Raw genomic sequence first — 19,957 nt, 5'->3', positions numbered from 1 at the left:
ATAAGTAAAGAAAATACCGTTGACAAATTCGAATAAGTTGTTAGTGATGGCAGGAAGCGCGCATGCGCGCACTGAGAGCAAAAAAGTGAGAGCAGCAGGTACAGTCGTGCATCGTGCGTCGTGCCCATGCGCAGCAGCAGCAGCAGCAGCGTTATCAAGCAGTTAAATGATGGTTACAAATGATTTACATTTATATATATATTTACATACAATACCTATATATAAAGCAGTTTAAAGTTAAGCGTTTCACACACACAAAACAAAACAAAACAAAACAAGACATAGACAGAGACAGCGACAGACAGACACACTCAACAAAAAACCAGAAAAGTTTACAACAAGTTTATGCATTTCAATTCAAGAGAAAAAAGAAACGAAACCGATGAAGAAAACCAATACAAATAATAATGAATATTTATATATATATACATATACATATATATGAATATATAAACAATAATTACAGCCAATAATGGATTACAGCAACCTCAAAGCTCTTACTATTATTTTTAAAAGTAAATTGCGTCAAATGAGACATTTTTAACAAATCAAATTACTACCGCTACCCACAATACATACACACAATATGTATTTACATATGTATGGTATATAAACAGTATACTTTTCGCCTCCGAGAACGTTTCCCGCAATACCAGCAATACAAATTAGCGCGCTCTTCTAAACAAAAGTAAAGAAAAGAAAAAAAGAAATTAAATTAATATACACATACTATACGGCAAGGAAAAAAAGAAATAATGAGAATCTAAAATATTACGACTAAGCGATTAATATACGGCAAACAAATACTTTTATACTATATACACGAAAGCCTAAAAAACTAAACAAAAAGCAAAAGAAATTAACGATAACGATAACGACTCTCCTCTCTATTTCACAAACTCTCCAAGCTTTCTCCTCTCCCATCTGCACTACTCTCCAGGCCCAAGGCTCACTCAAAAGCTCTCAACTTCAACTTCAACTCCAACTTCGACCTTGACTTCGATTCTTTTTCTCGTCTGTCTCGTCTCACTCACTCTCACTCTCAATCTCGCTCTCTATCTCTTTTCAATGACCTAAGAAAAAAAAAACAAAAACCAACCACACTTTTTAACGGTACATTTTCTACTACACCAAAATATGAATATGAAATATAAAAAAAGACACAAAAAAGAAAAGTGCATAAAAATTACAAATTACAGCAAAGAAAAAATTTCCTTTTAACGAAAATATCAAAAACCAAAAAAATCTCTACATATATTTAGATATACGGTAAAAGAAAAAACAAAATGAAAAAACCAAAAATCCCCCATTCTGTTTTAAGTTTGAAATCGAGAAAAGCACATCAAACATTCAACTATTTCAAATATTTTTTAGGTTTCGTCTCGAGGCTTTTGTTGACCATTTCTAGCCGTTTGTTAATTTGTTGATTAGCTTGAACTATGATGAGCTATGAAGTACAATCAAATCAGATACTTAACTCGTTTTAAATAAATCAATTTTGTTAATGATTCTGTTGTTCCTTAACGAATTTATAAGTTATGTAGTCATATGTATATGATAAAAAAAAGAAAACAAAACAAACAAAGAAAATGAATAGGGAAAGTTTCTCGTTCTAGTTTTGGATTAATCTCCAGTGCAAGTGAAAAATCCTTTCATCATTTTTTTGATACATGTATTTTTCAACATCTACTTCCTGCCCTCAAATGCTTTAAAAACTTTACACAAAAAAACAAAACAATTTAATATACATATATATTATAAACAAATGAAAACAGAAAGAAAAGAAAAAAATGAAGATGATGAAGAAAACCCCATGAAAAAAAGAATTAAAACTTTACCTTTTGGATAAATCAATTTAAATGCATATTTTATATATATTTAAACATTTATTTATATATAATATATATGATAATTATAAGTTGGAGAAACTTTGTCAAAGCAAAAAGTTTATATACTTATATTTAAAAATAATGAAATAATATTAAAAATGCAACATAACAAATTAACAAACAAGAAAAAAAAACATCACATCTAGATAAATCTCTTAAAAATTTTCAATTTTATTATTAAACCAAAACAAAAAGTGAATAAATAAACAAATTTAACAGTGAATGCATTATTATATGTACATATATACATATGTATGTATATATATGTACATATGTATATATACATATACATATATACATATGTAGGATTATGTATATGGGATTTATAAATGTATTGCATAGGCAGATGGCTGGCAAAAAGATTACTTAAAAATTGCGCTGTTGTGACAACAACAAAAATACGTTGTATCCAATCCGGAGATTAACAAATTAATTTACAAGGGAAGATGGAAGAAGACAACAACAACAAAATGCAGACAACAAGTTTTAACATTAAGCGAATAAAACAAAGAAAACCAAATGATTATCAATGTTATTAACATAATTAATATTAACAACAAAAACAAAACAAACAAAAAAACTGAGAAAACAATACAAAAACATTAAAAAAATATACAAGTACCTATCCTGAGAATAAAATGCGCGCACATTTATTATTTCCTCTAAAAGTTCGTTTGTGTATGGGGGAAGTCCCCCTGGGAATTTCAGAATTCGAAACATAACGGCTGCCCATCGCGCTGTGGCGCGTACCGCGAAGTATCGAAAGCATGTATATCGATAAGTGTTGCTAGTTGGCGCCTCCAGGCCCTAGATGATATATCCAGAATTTACTGCTGGCAGTTTTAGTTAACTGCAACAAATTTCGCCGTATGCCAGGGCACAGTTAAAAAATTTGGCAAATGTTTAACATAATTTTGACAGTAATAATAGATATTTGCCAAAAAAGTTTGCATTTGGAAGCACCTGTTTTATTCAAACCTGCTAGCCATTTATAGATAACGACGACATTCACCGCTCTGCTGAAAAGTGAACTGGAACTGGATCCGCATCTTTATTGTGCACAGTAATAAACTTTATATATGTATATTGCTGTTTTAATAGCTTATAAATCTAGATTTTCAAAAGAAAAATATTTTCTTTCGTTATTTTAACCTTTTTCTATAGGATTGTCTAAGTGTTGTTTTATTGCATTTATACGTTTTTTTTATTTGTACAATTTTGAGACCTTAAAACAATACTCAATAACAGCTTTACCAAGCAATTCAATCAGCAACTTTCTCGTTGTAAATCTTCTAAAATAAATACATTTTCTGAAGCTGATGGCAGAATGAAATTAGACTTAAAGGGTACTTTCACGTCGAATGTTTATTTTTTATCTGGATTCCCGTCGACGAAATCTGTTATCGGAAAATCGCAACGGTATATTTCGGTATATGTACTTCTAAGGGTCAGCCTGCTTCCCATGGATACTTTTTATAGTATTTTTGAGTATTTTCTTATATTCTCTAGTGTTTTCAGGTGTCACTGTGGACTATTACATTCATTATGTAGTTAGAATGTAGTAAATGTGTAGTTGCCATGTACACAATGAATTTATTGGACATTTTTGTCGACTTTTTTCGTTGAAACCTTAGTTTATAGACAATTCAAATAAGATCAGTACTTACATGAGCCATTCTTGTATAAAATTGATAAGATTGTCTGATAAAATTATATTTTCAGTGCTAAAGTAGTAGTGATACTAAATTGAATATCAAGGAATATCACATCCCTTCATGAACAACAAAAATGCAATCAACCCGTTTTGGACCAGGGGGTATTTAAATATACCAACGATAATGATGAAACTTGACTACTTGTCGCTCACTTTGAAAAAAGTTTTATTTGGCGCACACCACTGGGCTCATTTTCGCTCTCTTTTAATCGGTTAAGGTTCTCTTTGAACCGGTAGTTGGGTGCTCTTTTCCACAGGTTGAAAAATACTGCACATTAACGGAACCGGTTTTGGTAACTGTAACGGTTTTAAAACGGATAAAAGCATTGTTGCTTTCTGCCAATAAAAATCATCAAAAAAATCAACATGTTGCTGTAGCAAAATTTCTTTTTACCAATGAATCGTCAAAAATGTCTTAGTTAGCCAAGAATAAAAGCAAGTAGTTAAAATAATCCAGTCAAGTAGAAAAATGATTCATTAACTGAATATAATTGTGTGGGCATGGCTAAATGTTCTATCTAGCTTATAATACTTGACGGAACCTCCAAATTAGGCAATATGATTTCCCATCCTTGACGGTGAACGATTAACTTATTATAAGCCAAGGGGGTATTTGAAATTTCCACCGAAATCATTGAAAATTGACTCATTTTAGCGCAGTTCAGGTGAATGATATGGTGGTGTTTTTTGAAGTTCAAAGGAAAAATGGCATGGATCTACAAGAAGAATTTACAATCGTTAATATGTTTAGCCATTTACCTGAAGTAGTTGAACTATTTAAATAGAGGGGGCTGAAGTGGGCTAAGTTCGTTTTTTTTTTTCATAACGAGACGCTATATTGTTGTTGAGGAACCAAAATTGAGGCAAAAATAATAAAAGTCAAGTATTTTAAATAAGCCAGTCAAGTAGAAAATTGATTCATTAATCGGATAAAATTATGTGGGCAGCACTGAGAGATCTATCTGGCTAGTAATATTCCACGGAATATCAAAAACGAGGAAACTTGAATTCGTCAGTATATTTACGGTATATCTTTAAAATCAGACGGTATATTTCGGTATATTGCCGAGGGTCGGACGGCAGTTTTAACGATAAATCCGCGGTCACACTGCTAGCGAGAGAGAAATTACGACGTCTGCAGGGTCAAGACGAAGCGAAAATACACAAAATACTAAGTGAATATGATTGTTGTTGAGTAAAAACAGCGCATAACGAACACGGCCAGTGGCAGCAACAACAACGAAACTGTTAATTTGCTTAAATCAAAGCTGGAAGGCGATAAAGCGGCTAAGCTCCAACAACAGCAGCAGCAGCAGTAAAAGCAGCGCAGCAACAAAAGCAACAACAACAGCAGCAGCGCAGCAGTAAAAAGTGACAGTGTGTGTGGGTTGTTTTGTATGTGTATGTGTGTTCGTGGAAATTGAGCCAGGAGGTGGAACAGGGACAGGAATAGTCACACAGGAACAGGAACCAGAGGAACGCCAACGCGAACTCAAACGAAACGGGAACGGTTAGAGAGAGAAAGAAAGAGTGTGTGAGTGCAAGGGAGTGTGAGTGGGTGAGAGAGAGAGAGAGAGTGAGAGGATTTGGAGTCGGAGAACGCAGTCAAGTGGAGAGAGCTCCAATCCAGAGGAGCAGCTCCAACTCCAGCATCAGCCATGTCTTCGAATAATCAATCAAGCGACAGCCAAGTGGCAACAAGTGCCAGCCAGCAGCGAGCCAGCAACGCCTCCACCGCTGATGCTACAGACGCCAACAGCTCCTCCGCCGCTGCCGCTGGTGACGTTGGCTCTTCCACTGTTGCTGGCAATGCCGCCACCTCTGCGGCCGCTGCCACTTCCTCCTCCTCCCAGGCCAGTGCCAACGCCAACGCTGACGCCAACGCCAACGCTAGCAACTCGAACGCCGCGGACCACGACGGTAGCCCTACAAAGCAGGGCAAGCCCCATGGCGGCCATACGGCGATCAACACCAAAGAGCGTGTAGTGGACAGTGTCCCCTTTCCACCCAGCCACAAGCTGACGCTGGCCGAGGTCTTCGATCCGCGCACGGGCAAACCCAATCACGACGTCCTGAAGCAGCACTTTGTGTTGGAGGGGCGCATCGAGGAGGCGCCCGCACTTAAGATCATCCAGGACGGAGCCGCGCTGCTGCGCCAGGAGAAAACCATGATCGACATCGAGGCGCCGGTGACGGTCTGTGGGGACATACACGGCCAGTTCTACGATCTCATGAAGCTGTTCGAGGTGGGCGGTTCGCCGGCCACCACAAAGTATCTCTTCCTGGGCGACTACGTGGACCGAGGCTACTTCAGCATCGAGTGCGTGCTGTATCTGTGGTCGCTGAAGATCACCTATCCGCAGACGCTGTTCCTGTTGCGCGGCAACCACGAGTGCCGGCACCTGACCGAGTACTTCACCTTCAAGCAGGAGTGCAAGATCAAGTACTCGGAGCGCGTGTACGACGCGTGCATGGACGCGTTCGACTGCCTGCCGCTGGCGGCGCTAATGAACCAACAGTTCCTGTGCGTGCACGGCGGCCTGTCGCCGGAGATACACGAGCTGGAGGACATACGGCGGCTCGACCGCTTCAAGGAGCCACCCGCCTTCGGCCCCATGTGCGACCTGCTGTGGTCCGATCCGCTGGAGGACTTCGGCAACGAGAAGAACTCGGACTTCTACACGCACAACTCGGTGCGGGGCTGTTCGTACTTCTACAGCTATGCCGCCTGCTGCGACTTCCTGCAGAACAACAATCTGCTGTCGATCATCAGGGCGCACGAGGCGCAGGACGCCGGCTACCGCATGTACCGCAAGAGCCAGACCACCGGTTTCCCCTCGCTGATCACCATCTTCTCGGCGCCCAACTATCTCGATGTGTACAACAACAAGGCGGCGGTGCTGAAGTACGAGAACAACGTGATGAACATCCGGCAGTTCAACTGCTCGCCGCACCCCTACTGGCTTCCCAACTTCATGGACGTGTTCACCTGGTCGCTGCCCTTCGTGGGCGAGAAGGTCACCGAGATGCTGGTGAACGTGCTGAACATCTGCTCCGACGACGAGCTGATGACCGAGGAGAGCGAGGAGCCGCTCTCGGACGACGAGGCGGCGGCGCGCAAGGAGGTCATACGCAACAAGATCCGGGCCATTGGCAAGATGGCGCGCGTCTTCTCCGTGCTGCGCGAGGAGTCCGAGAGTGTCCTCCAGCTGAAGGGCCTGACGCCGACGGGCGCCCTGCCCCTCGGCGCCCTCTCCGGTGGCAAGCAGTCGCTCAAGAATGCCATGCAGGGCTTCTCGCCCAACCACAAGATTACCTCGTTCGCGGAGGCCAAGGGCCTCGATGCCGTCAACGAGCGGATGCCGCCCCGTCGCGACCAGCCTCCTACGCCCAGCGAGGACCCGCACCATCCACAGCCGTCACATCACAGTCAAGGCAACAGCAACAACGGTGCGGCGCATGGGTAAGCGGCAAGCCGCAGATCGGATCGACTGTGCAGGCAGGCGGTACGGCAGTGGTACGGAGTGGAGTGGAATGGAGTACAGTGGAGTGGAGCAGAGCAGAGTGGAGTGGAGATAGAGGCAGTGACAGTGGCAGTGTGGATGGACCTTTATTTAGTAAAGTGTCAACGATTTGTCGTTTTAGCTAAACATCAAACTGTAATCGAGCTGTAACTGAACCTCAAGCATGGCCCGAAGCAGAAACGGAAAAACACCAACAAACAACAACAAAGATGATCCTTAATTAAGCTTAAAGATGGCAGAGCAACAACTTAAACAAACCAACAAAAAACCACCCAATTCTATATCTAAGTATAAATGTATGTAACAGCTCCAGCTCCGACTTTTGACCACTTCCACGACCACTACTGGATGCACGCAGCATGCAGCGTGCGGCATTCAGCGGCAGCCGACAAATTTGTTTTAGCACAGGCGCGCATCGCGGCGCATATTGGATATTAGAATTATGTGTTGCATACTTTGGCGGGCCGGCCGCAAGAATTCCTTTTCTCAAGAAAACCCCAACCCCAGAAAACCCAGAAATCCCCCATAATTCTTAGCTTAAGTTGTAATGTATAAAAAAAGAAGCGAAACCCGAATGGGAGAAAAACCTTGAATGAAAAATGAACAAAACACACACAAAAAAAGAACAAAACAACAAAAAAATAAGAAACTAAAACTAAAACTAAATAGAAGAAAAAAATGATGGTAAAAATCCAGCGCTAATCTGTTAAAAACATTTAGCAGCGCCAAAAAGAAGCGAGCATATACATATGGAATATATAAATATATATTTAAATATCGATCTATAACTAAACAAATATGAAGATGAAAACATGAATATTGAATATGAACAAAAACAAAACAACAACATACTTTTGTGCAATCCTTGTCTTGTAATCCTTAACATAAACTTGAAAAGCATGAAAATGATTGAAGAGAAGAGAAGAGAAGGGAGAAACCAGTTTGCAATATGTGCCGCAATAGTCCATAAATGTTCCTTATACGAATTAAACTTGAAAAACAAAACAAAAGGAGAGTTTACCTTTTTTTTATATGTATGTATACATATACTATATATATATTTATATATGTATATACTATATGTATATTTATAATATATTTATTAATACATGCATATATCTGTATAATTGTTGCTTAATATAACTTTCGAATTAAATCTGTTACATATTCGATGTACTATCTGTGTGTATGATGGACGCGTGTGTGGCGGCTGTATGGTTTATTGCGTTTTATCAACCGAAAACCCGAATCGAATCGAGTCCTGATTATCATTATGTAAAGAGTAAAGAGCAAGAGTTTAGCTAATTAATTAATGAATATGATGCATTTTAAATGATTGATTGATTGATTGATTGATTCGGAACACACACAAAGACACCGACGCCCACACCAACACCCACACCCACACCCACAAAGCGGAAACAAAACGTTTCCCATTTAACTAGCAAATCAGATATTTAAATAATAATTACTTAATAGAAATGTAATTGATGATATAAATATCCCCCCCTCGTGTACATTCAACTAACTACTCTTAGAACACAATTATTTCTGTTGGAACACACCCACACACGCCAGAGAGGAGTACACCTTTCGGTTTATTCTCAAGGTTATTATTTTCGATTTATTTTTGCTTTGATTTCCACCCACAGACACACACACACACACACACACACACTCACACAAACATTAACGATGCAAGTCTTTGAGATAGAGTTTCCAATTAAGTAAAAATGTAGCTAATTAAGTATGTATATTGTATAAGGCATGGAACGCTGTGGAACAGGCGTTTCAATTCAATTCAAGAGATGGCAATCAATTCCTTCTACTTCCACCCTTCCCGCCCCAATTCCTTAACTTAACATAGCCCCATTCTATGCAGCGTTCGCTTGTTCCGCGCGCAACGCGTTCGAATAGTGTTACAAGAGAGATATATAGTATTTATAGCCGACTTTCCAATGTCAAATCAAAATATAGACATATATATATGAATATATACGCATTGTAATAGGGAGAATCACACAACAGATGCCTTCATCCAGCACCCCAGCACACACAACCTACACGCTCGCGGACTCCAGTTTCCAGCTCCAGCTCCAGTTTCGCTTCGTTTCGTTTCGACTCGAGCCCATTCCCCCCGCACGGCTGTACTTTGCTTATATTCTGCAAGACCACCATACAATACCTTCCTCACCCTTCAATTTAATATTAATATACAAGTACATACAGACATATATGAGGTGTATGGTATATGGTATATGGTATATGAGGAGTAACGATTGGATAAAACAATTAGTTTTTAGTGTAATATGCACACACACACACACAAACACATAGACACGTGCGTACGTATCGTCAAGCTACCAAAAATTATTTCTATCGTAGTTAACAAAACAAATTCCAATTCCCGAATGGAGCGGAATAGAACTTAGCTTTTATAAAGGGGACATCTACCCAACTTATTGAGAGATGGCTACCACTTAAACAAATACAAATATACATATATATAATAGTGACACTATTTTTTTTGACTCAGCAACAGACACAAAATCACACACACACACAACAGACAAACCGAAGAATGAGGAAAGGACAAGAGAATAAACTAACTATATAAATATTAAAAATCGACAAAATGATGATGATATGAATGATGAACAAGAATAGAACAAGAATACATATAGTTTAAGTTTCAGTATTTCCGTTTCCTCTATTGTTGTTGAAAACTGTTAAATCGCAAATGCATATTTAGTTAGTACGGAGGTAATTGAAACAGGGGGCTTCCCCTAGAAAACAAAAAAACAGAAACAGAAACCAATGGCAATTTGAAATTGATTGATTCCACAAGTCAAGTATACAGAATGAGATAACACCAAAATAATATGGAGAAATACCAAATATGGTAAAGTATTATATGAAGCATAATGTCTAACTAAACGATCGATTTGCTTAGCTCTCCCCACACTCCCACTCACCCACTCAACCATTCCATAAGTAACGTAACGTAACTCTCGAATGAGATGAGTTTGAGGAGGCTCTGCTCTTTCGATATATGGCAAATACACGCCACTAAATAAATAATACATATTTACTTGCATATACATATAGTGAGAAATGGAAGATGTGGAAACGCAGATCTGTAGATTTTGATAATATATCAAGACCATACTAAATACTTTATGGATCCATTTATCGTTGAACACAAAGCATAAACCGAATCAAAAGAACACACACGTTACTGTTAAAGCGCGATCTGGATCGGGGATAGTGGCGTGTGGCGTGCGTGGCCCGAGATGTAGATGCAATCCAGAACAGAAGATGTGCATGGTACTTACATACATATATAAGACATTTCGCCTCTTAAAGCAATTATAAAGATAACAAATGAGTAATGTTTATTATATTATTAAATTATATATACATATACATATTATATAAACAAAATAAAATAAATCAGCAGCAAAATTTCCATTTTATGGCTGTTTTTCTCTCTCATTGTCCTGGTAAATACTTTTTTGGGATATATTAACGGAATTATCGAAATTTTGAAAAAAATTGTCAAAACTTGTATGCTGTCTAACATTTTTAAGCAAAAAAAAGGATTCGATAGATTAATCGATATTCTATAATATGGTATATTTTTAATAGAGTACTTTCAAAACAAATTAATTCAATTAATTCTGTTACTGCACAGGGGTGAAATAGCAACAGAGACACCTGACGATGAAATTTATCAAGTGTGATGTAGATAAATATCCCAATGAAAAGAATATATTTTTCATAATAATTTATCGAACTGGTATCGGAGCTAATACTGAAAAATAAACACCGCACTATTTTAATGGGTCTGTGTAATAAATACATACGTATATAAATAGGCATAACTGATATATAGACCATTGCTGTCTAGCTTCAACGCATCAAGCCACAATGTAAGCTCGAAAATACTTAATGCGGATTGTATTGTTCACTCATTCACTTTCAAGGCTAGGCGCGCAGCTCCGCTATGCAGTCGATAGTATCGATAGCCGTTTTACGAGACTTTCTCTTCTTTTGTGGGATTAAGTTTCTTTTTTTTTTTGGGTATATTTACGGTATTTTGGTATATTTTGTCAATTTCATCAATCTAATTTTTCAAAGGTATATTTAAGAAAAAAGGGTATAGAAGTTTCTCTAAAAATCGTAGTCACGTGTATAATTTATTTTAATAGATTGCATTTAAATCCTTGTCGCTCATTCACTTTCAAACAATTGCCATTTGGCGCTTAAGTTTGTTGGTACTTTTTTGGGATTTTTACTCGCAACAATGTCCCTACATTCCCTACTCACTTACGTTTTCTTATGTCTTATCTTGCTGGCAACATTCAATTTGCATTGGCCAGACTCATGTGCTGAGAAATCGAGCAGCGTAGAAAATAAAATTAGACGGTATTATTTTGGTATATTTCTGAGGGTCGGACGGTATCGATAAGTCCGCGGTCACACTGGTGTGTGTGCGTGTGCCGTGTTTTTGTACCGCCGCAAAAAAAAAAAAATCGAAATTATAATCAACCTAGATGCTCTGTAACCACTTACCATTTGGAAATTGATTAGTTGCGCCTACATTATGCTGAAGTATTACCAATCATAGAACAAAGCAATTTTCGAACATCAGAAACACGGTAAAAAGGGTAAAAGCAAATTCTCGCGCCAGGTTGCCTATCCCTGTGTGGGTGTGTGTATTAATGAAGTGTGATTGTGTGCTTGGTGTGTGGGAAAGTAAAGTGTATGATTAAGTGCAGTCGCTGGGCGGCCGCAATAACCATTCAACAGTCAACAGGAAACGCCATCGCTCATCCCGCTTCTTTTTCTCGTTGCAAAACAGAGTCTTCCCCAACATTCGGTGATACTCAACGCAGAGCAAACCAGAGCAGCAACCACACATCATTAACAGCAGGAGAAGCAGCCGCGGACAGTTTCCAGTTCCAGTTGGTGCCCCAAAAAAATGGATAGCAAAGGACGCAATGTCATTGTCTGTGATAACGGCACAGGGGTAAGATATCCATTTTCTTATTCAATTATTAACCCGATTTCCCCCTGCGACCACTGTGACATACATTTCTGGATCGGCTCCGACGCCGCCGCCGCTGCCGCAGCAGCAGCATATTCTTGTAGGTTAAGCAGTGCTTCTATGGAACTGCTTGACTGACTCGGGCGTTGACGTTGGGGTCGGCGCGTCGCTGCGGGAGTGCAGTATTGATGCAGTGATTTACTATGTGTTGGAAGAGGTCGCTGCCTCTGCTTCTCCATCTCGTGCTGCGCTGCACCCGCTTTAGTCATTGTTACCGCTGACCGTCGTCAGTATTACTCATCGGACTCAAATGTTACGCATACCCTGACACACCACACACCACATACTCATACACAAACAAAACACGCCCAAACTGCCGAATGATCGGCGGCGGCGGCTATGGACGCCTGTGGTATTTTGTGTTCAATCTTATGTCTTATCGCGCAAAAGATAACCGTGGAACCGTTACCATACCGAACCGATAAACAAAAGCAGCTGGCGGCATGAATGCAAACAAAAAACGGCTCTCTAACACTTTTTTTCTCTCTCTCTCTCTCTCCCTCTACCTTTGTGATTGCAGTTTGTGAAGTGCGGCTATGCCGGCAGCAATTTCCCCGCCTACATCTTCCCCTCGATGGTGGGGCGACCCATTATCCGGGCGGTGAACAAAATCGGTGACATCGAAGTGAAGGTATGACCAGCGTAATATCCGATTTCCCCCAACCATCTTTAAAAAAAAAGAGAAAAAGAATTTATACATAACAACAAGTATCACGGGAAAGGAAGAGAAACACTACACCATTTTCCTACCTATACATACAAAAAAAATACACTCCAGTATCGTGCTCTATCATCTCTGTTTACCCGTAGGTGGGAGTGATATATGGCCAAAGACTACTTACCAAACTATCTACCAGTAATCGGCCGGTATCCACGTTGCAAATCGATATTAACTGATTAATAGGCATTACCTTCCAATGGTTACTGGTAGCTAGCTTAGTAACTAATTGCAAGTAACAGAATTAAAGTCTCTAAGACAGTGTAACTACAGGGTATGGTACTGGAGTGTATGGTACACAGGCTCATCTTCCACACACACACACACAAAAACACACACCATATAGTTTGGTAATTTCTTTCTATATAACTTATTCAAGAACTAGTTGAACGGCAAGAACAAAATTAGCCTAGAAATTCACATTCCATAATCACTCCCCCCCCCTCCACACACACAGACACCCTCCTCTTTCTCACTGTCTCTCTGTCTCATCTGATTATGTTAGCTGAAACAAATTGTTCTATTCTATCTATTTAGTGTGGCATAGTTACATATACTCGTTATGATTTACTACATACCCATGCATACTCCACTCCACTTCACTTCACTTCACAGTTTTCCTTTCTGTCATCATATGATCTCATTGCATTTTGTCTTGAGTTGCATTCCCCCATGGGGGGCTTCCATTTGGTCTTGGTTTCAATGGTGTGGGGTGCTATCTGTTATACACGCATAAATGGCATACAAATACAGAGTCCTGGCTGTTGGGGGCATAGTATAATAACTAAGTTTCGCTTTCGGCTTTTGGGTTTAGGCCGGGGCTTAGCACTTAAGATGGGGACCAGACCAGGCCAGACCAGACCAGATCAGACCACACAAAGCCCGTCAGCTTTTTTCTAGTGCATTTTCTTATCTGATACCACCACCTATACTATATCCTACTATATACAATAGATCTTTCCTAGCATTTGCTGGTTTTTAAGTTTAGGCAAAAAAAAAAAAAACAAGCAAAACGATATTGCAAAAAAAAAACCAAACACTATATAAAAAAAAACCAACAAACAAACGAATCGTTCTCTTCATTTTTAATATTCTTATACCATTTTCTGTTCTTTTTTTTACATATTTTTTTGAAAATACAAATATTTTGCAGGATTTACATGTCGATGTAAGTCAAGTTTTTATAGTTTAAAAAAAAAAAAAAAAAAAAACAATCCCCCTACTTAATTCCAAATGTTAAAAGTAATTCACACAACAAAAAAACAAAAGCAAAACAAACCCAAAATCGATTTTAATTCGAAAAAGGTTAAATAATAAAAATTTTTAATATACACGCACACGCACACCCACACGTACACGTACACAAAAATACACGCTTATAAAGATATGCGAAGATTTTGAAATTTTATGACCCATTCCTGTTGAAACAACGCACCTAGGATAATAACATAAATACGTGTTTATTGTTCCATACTATACTTTTTCACTAGTTGTTTGTATTTGAATATTATCCCCGAAAACACATCTACAACCGAGCTTGATTGCGAATCAATCATATACATAAATATATACTCAATTCGAGGCGTGATCCATTGAAAAAAAATCTACATTTCAAACAAACAAAAGTAACTAAAAAAAAAAAAAAAAAAACCAAATTAAATTTAAATCGAAATTTTTGTTATTCAACATTTTTCTCTCTGGGTTTTCACACCACAAAAAAACCAAAAAAAAAAAAAAAACGATTTTGTTTATCCGCTTTTCTAGTACTCATTGTTTTGTTATTGTTGTATGTACATTAATTTCTTTAGTTTAGTGCTAGCTGTTCCCGTTGTAATTGTTTCCTAATTCCTAGTTAATTGTTAATTGTTAACTGTTTGATGCATGACTTGTGGCTAAGCTGAAGTTCTTTTGGCTTAAGTAGTAATGACCAGGACATTCCAGAATGCCAAATCCCAATTTGACAGCTGAAATTCAATTGAAAAAGTTTCTGGAATGCGCGCATGCACTCGATGCTTTTTATTTTTGTTACTTATTGCACGTTGCTCTGCTCGTTAATTGTTTTTGCTTAGTTTAGATTTGTTAAATATAGCTTTGGATTAGCTACAGGCACCCTTACCCCCCATTTGGTTCTGTTCTTGTCTGTAGCTCTCGCTACCCCACGACCCTTTTCCCTTCTCCCTTTCCCCTTTCCTCTCAACCTTCAACCGCTCCTAGTCCCAGATTGTCGAGAGAAATGTGTGATAGCCACTAACGATGCAAAAAATGTGCAAAAAACTAAAAAACCTTTCAGGATCTGATGGTCGGCGATGAGGCCTCACAGCTGCGATCATTACTGGAGGTCTCCTATCCGATGGAGAACGGCGTGGTCCGGAACTGGGACGACATGTGTCATGTGTGGGACTATACGTTCGGGCCCAAGAAGATGGACATTGATCCGACAAACACAAAGATACTGCTGACAGAGCCACCCATGAATCCCACAAAGAATCGGGAGAAAATGATTGAGGTAGATCGTTCGCTGCGTTTGTGTCCCTCGATCCGTTTTATCTTTTTCTCTTTGCTGTTCAGGTGATGTTCGAGAAGTACGGCTTTGATTCCACATACATTGCCATTCAAGCGGTGCTTACGCTGTACGCCCAGGGCCTGATATCGGGCGTTGTTGTCGATTCCGGCGATGGGGTTACGCACATTTGTCCTGTCTATGAGGAGTTTGCCCTGCCACATTTGACGCGTCGATTGGATATTGCTGGACGTGATATCACCCGCTATCTGATTAAGGTGCGTGCTTTTGAGATTGCCACGCGTCGTCAGGCACATACTATATGATTGAAAATCTTTTGCAGTTACTTTTACTACGTGGATACGCCTTCAATCATTCCGCTGACTTCGAAACAGTTCGAATAATGAAAGAGAAGCTCTGCTACATCGGGTACGACATCGAGATGGAGCAGCGTCTGGCCCTGGAGACCACGGTGCTGGTCGAGTCCTATACGTTACCCGATGGTCGGGTGATCAAGGTGGGGGGCGAAAGATTCGAGGCCCCCGAAGCTCTATTCCAACCGCATTTAATCAATGTCGAGGGCGCTGGCATTGCGGAGCTGGTCTTCAATACGATCCAAGCGGCGGACATCGACATACGGCCAGAGCTTTACAAGCATATAGTCTTGTCTGGTGGTTCCACCATGTATCCGGGCCTGCCCAGTCGATTGGAGCGCGAGATCAAGCAATTGTATCTGGAGCGAGTGCTGAAGAACGATACGGAAAAGTTGGCGGTATGGACAGAGTTCATTATTCACATTTTTGGAGACTCAATAGTTTTTTGTCTTATAGAAATTTAAAATACGCATTGAGGATCCACCGAGACGGAAGGATATGGTCTTCATTGGCGGCGCCGTTTTGGCGGAGGTGACGAAGGATCGGGACGGCTTTTGGATGTCCAAGCAAGAGTATCAGGAACAGGGTCTCAAAGTATTGCAAAAACTGCAAAAGATCAGTAACTAGGAGCAGGATTCTGGTTGAGATTGGGATTGAGAGATGACGAGGATGAACAAGTGTAGCCTTGGTTTTGATATTTTCTTTCGGCTTTCGGAGTGGAAGTAGGAGACATCAACCCGATAGAAACGAAGGGAAATGCCTGACAATGTGCTATGTAAGACGTGTGTGTGAATGTGCTTTTTTCCCCCCGTGTGATTGAATGTTCCGTCTACATGTGGCTCCCTGCGAGCTTCTATGTAACGCTTAAAGTGTAACCCCACTGCCGCCTTCTTTGTGTCAACTTGAAATATTATATGTTTACTGATTATCTGATTATAATTATGTGATTAATTACCACGTAACACCACCACCACAACCCCTCGTTCTTTATTTTTCCCACAATGTATATCCCCTGGCATAAAGTGTATTGATATTTTTTTAAACGAAACTGTTTCATTTCGCGAGTATTTTGAATTAAGTATTACGAAAAAACACTTGCAGCGATTCCAAATCGCGTCAAGTAGAAGGAGAAGGACAGCATAAAAAGACACAAACAGAGAGACAGAGATAGAGATAGAGAGTGCGACAGCTGCACAGTTAAGAAAGAGACGGGAAGTATTTGCATAAGTTCATTTTTGTTCTTTTGTTTTCCAAAATTCAACAAAAATTAATCAAATGTGAATGAAAAATATAGTTATACGCGTGCGCATTGATTGGCCCCACAAAAAAAATAATACTATTTTGAATGCAGACTCAAGAATCCAAAATTTAATACAATATATATCAGCTATTTAGTAGTATCAGAGAAAAGTCAGAGATAAGGAGAGCAGAGTCCAAAGAGTGTTGCATTTTCATTCCCTCTTTTATTTGATACGACCCCTGATCCCCTTTCACAGCACTAGTTAGTTGCAATTTGATGATGATTATGATTGTCGATGGACACACGAACGAACACACGCCATATACCCACCCATTTCATGGGTACTCGTATATGTTCAGTGTGGAGTGTGGAGTGTGGTATGCCAATTACGAGTATATGTATAAGTAAATGCAATACACAAATGAAAATATTAATTACATATGTACGTATGATGTATACTGTAGTCTAACGCTAAATCGTATATATAGAAAATGGTGGTGTTTTTTTTTACCAACTAAACAAACGAGAATCACAACAATAAAAGCAACAAATTGAAATCTGAATTGTTAATGGAGCACCCCTAAGACCACTGATTCTGGAAAACCCCAACTGAAGCGGGAAAAGTTTTCACAGACAGGAGATACACTTTCAGTTTCAGTCATCAAAAACTATTGATCCTATGAAATAATTAAGTAAATCTCTTTCTTTGTATCTCTAGTGGACTTGGCCGGCAATCGGATGGTGGACTACGTCCGAGCTCCGGTGGAATCGAGCAGCTTCAGCTTAACAGGGACGGCCAGTAATTTGATGTCAGCTACAGCTACAAAATCTTCAGCAACCTGCTGGTGGAACGGCACTCCGATGGCAGCGCAATCATCCCCTGTCCAGCGAGATCGAAGAGCGGATAGCCACATATGTGTCGGCGGCCTTGGCGTTGCTGATGCTCCTCAATCTGGGCACCGCGCTGGATCTCTCCGGCGTACGGAGCTCTACGGCTGACGGGTCCTGCGCTACATACGGGACATAGTGCAGCTCTGGAAATGCTCATAGATCATCGTCAGGAAGCGACCATCCGCCGAACCACATTCTGAATGGCCATCATGTACATTTCGCGGCGAGTTCAACTGGTCAATGGTTGGGAAATGCAGTTCGCAATCATCACCATCATTATGTCTGACCAATGTATAGTAATTAAAGTACGGACTGGCACCTTTCCGGAGCTGCAATTGGAAAGCAAGTATAAGTTTCTCTTCAGGACAGACGAATTGAACTAACGAATTACCAACTCAGAGACTCGGCGAATCCGCAGAAACGAATGCTTTAACCAGCAGAAAACTCCTTTGCGAGATATAACAAATCTACATATATAATGTATGGCTGCGGTTGATACCAAAAACCGCGCTAAATCAAATATCGATTGGTACGAGCGGCATTTCTGAGCACTGCCTTTATTAGTGGCAAAAACTGCGTTTGGCAGCACTGTCCTTGGAAAGGGCGGTAAATTCAAATATTTGCCGTGTTCAAGCAATGCCTATAAATGTGTTTTTTATGAGTTAATCCATTAATCTGTACAAACATACATGTACATATATACCAAAATTTGTAGATATGTTTTTCCTTCCAACGAAAAGCCATAAAATACATTTATGTTGGTGTTGCGGCGAGTACGAATTGGAGCATTGGCCAGGCACACACAAACAACAAGCATACTGTTGAATTCATGCATACAAACATACAGAGAGACGTACATATCTACATTAGGGACACACGCACGCACATGCACGGCACTTGGTGAAAAGTACGCTGTGGCTGGGTGCATGATGGAATTATACAAGGTGGTGTATTGCGGCAACGCGTTGTCCTTTCGGGGCAGAGAGATCTCTCCAGATCGCAAAAATAAACTGTCTCACCTTCTTCCCTTGAGTTAGACTTAAGCCTTTTAAGCACAAAGCTTAAGCAGCAGCACAGAGGAGTGATGAGTGAGTATAGCCGAAAACAAAACCAAACATCTCCTATATATGTACATTCTTTCTCTGTCTTCTCTCCCGCATCAAACATCAAACATGGCGTCGAATGAGGCCCGAAAATAAAGAGAAGAGGAGTACACCACCTTGTATAATTTGTTCGTAGCTGGCTGCATGATGTCATCAATTACGACACATCAACGCACACACACAGTCACGCTCGCAAATACACCATGTGTGTGTGGTGTGTATGTGTGTGCATGGAGGGACGAAGATATAAAAATAAGTGCTACCTGTGCACATGCACATGCGATGGTGACGGCGTTCGTGCTGGTGTTGGCAGTTTGCAGTTGTGTTGGTTGCTGTGTGCGTGGTCAACTAACGGTTAACGCTTGTAACGCATTACCACGTCTCCACCGACCAGCCCATTCACCCACGGCAACGGCTACTCCATGGACAATGGGTTTTCGGTTATAAATACATTTTTCATAGGTGGCAAATGACATAACATGAGAGGAGGCTATGGCACGGTGTGGGGTCGCTGGTGGGGTCGGTGGTGGGGTCAGCTAAATAGAGATAACTTTCCAAGGATAACTACCAGGAGGATAGCTATTCAAGGAACTAATGAAATGAGGAGCGATAACAGTCCAGGGATAACCGCACTCAAGGACAGCATACAAGAAGCAATTCACAAAGCCAAAGAAACGCGAGTGTAGAACTAAGATAAATGCAAAATTGGTCCAATTAAACATATCCTTATCATATCATTGGCTATTTTATCATAAAACTCTACTGAAACGTTTATTTTCAGAGATGCATACATTTCATTCCATTTCCTGCAAAGGCTATGCATTGTTGGAGCCGCAAGGATCGAACACCTACATATACGTAGTAGTTGGAACTATAGGAACCACACACATTCAA

The 19,957-nt window shown here is 40.0% G+C and overlaps 2 protein-coding genes across 4 annotated transcripts; both read left to right on the top strand.

The window, feature by feature from the left end:
* The first annotated feature begins 4,674 nt into the window (after positions 1-4,674).
* On the top strand, positions 4,675-8,137 carry Pp2B-14D (Protein phosphatase 2B at 14D). Its single transcript, XM_033382677.1, has one exon. It carries the CDS (start codon positions 5,262-5,264, stop codon positions 7,068-7,070), a length of 1,809 nt encoding a protein of 602 aa, XP_033238568.1. The 5' UTR covers positions 4,675-5,261; the 3' UTR covers positions 7,071-8,137.
* A 3,463-nt stretch (positions 8,138-11,600) lies between these two features.
* Arp2 (Actin-related protein 2) lies at positions 11,601-17,122 on the top strand. 3 transcript variants are annotated; one of them, XM_015186069.2, is made up of 8 exons: positions 11,601-11,788; positions 11,992-12,159; positions 12,758-12,868; positions 14,109-14,123; positions 15,246-15,461; positions 15,524-15,733; positions 15,799-16,227; positions 16,286-17,122. In XM_015186069.2, exons 2-8 carry the CDS (start codon positions 12,112-12,114, stop codon positions 16,454-16,456), a joined length of 1,200 nt encoding a protein of 399 aa, XP_015041555.1. In that variant the 5' UTR covers positions 11,601-11,788; positions 11,992-12,111; the 3' UTR covers positions 16,457-17,122. The 3 variants fall into 3 exon arrangements, with proteins under 3 accessions (XP_015041555.1, XP_015041556.1, XP_001354676.1); XM_015186070.2 differs by having other exon boundaries at positions 11,601-11,797; XM_001354640.4 differs by lacking the exon at positions 14,109-14,123.
* Positions 17,123-19,957: the final 2,835 nt, after the last annotated feature.

Source organism: Drosophila pseudoobscura, chromosome X (assembly GCF_009870125.1).
Source record: "Drosophila pseudoobscura strain MV-25-SWS-2005 chromosome X, UCI_Dpse_MV25, whole genome shotgun sequence".
Lineage (NCBI taxonomy): Eukaryota > Metazoa > Arthropoda > Insecta > Diptera > Drosophilidae > Drosophila > Drosophila pseudoobscura.
This window is presented reverse-complemented; position numbering and strand designations above follow the sequence as displayed.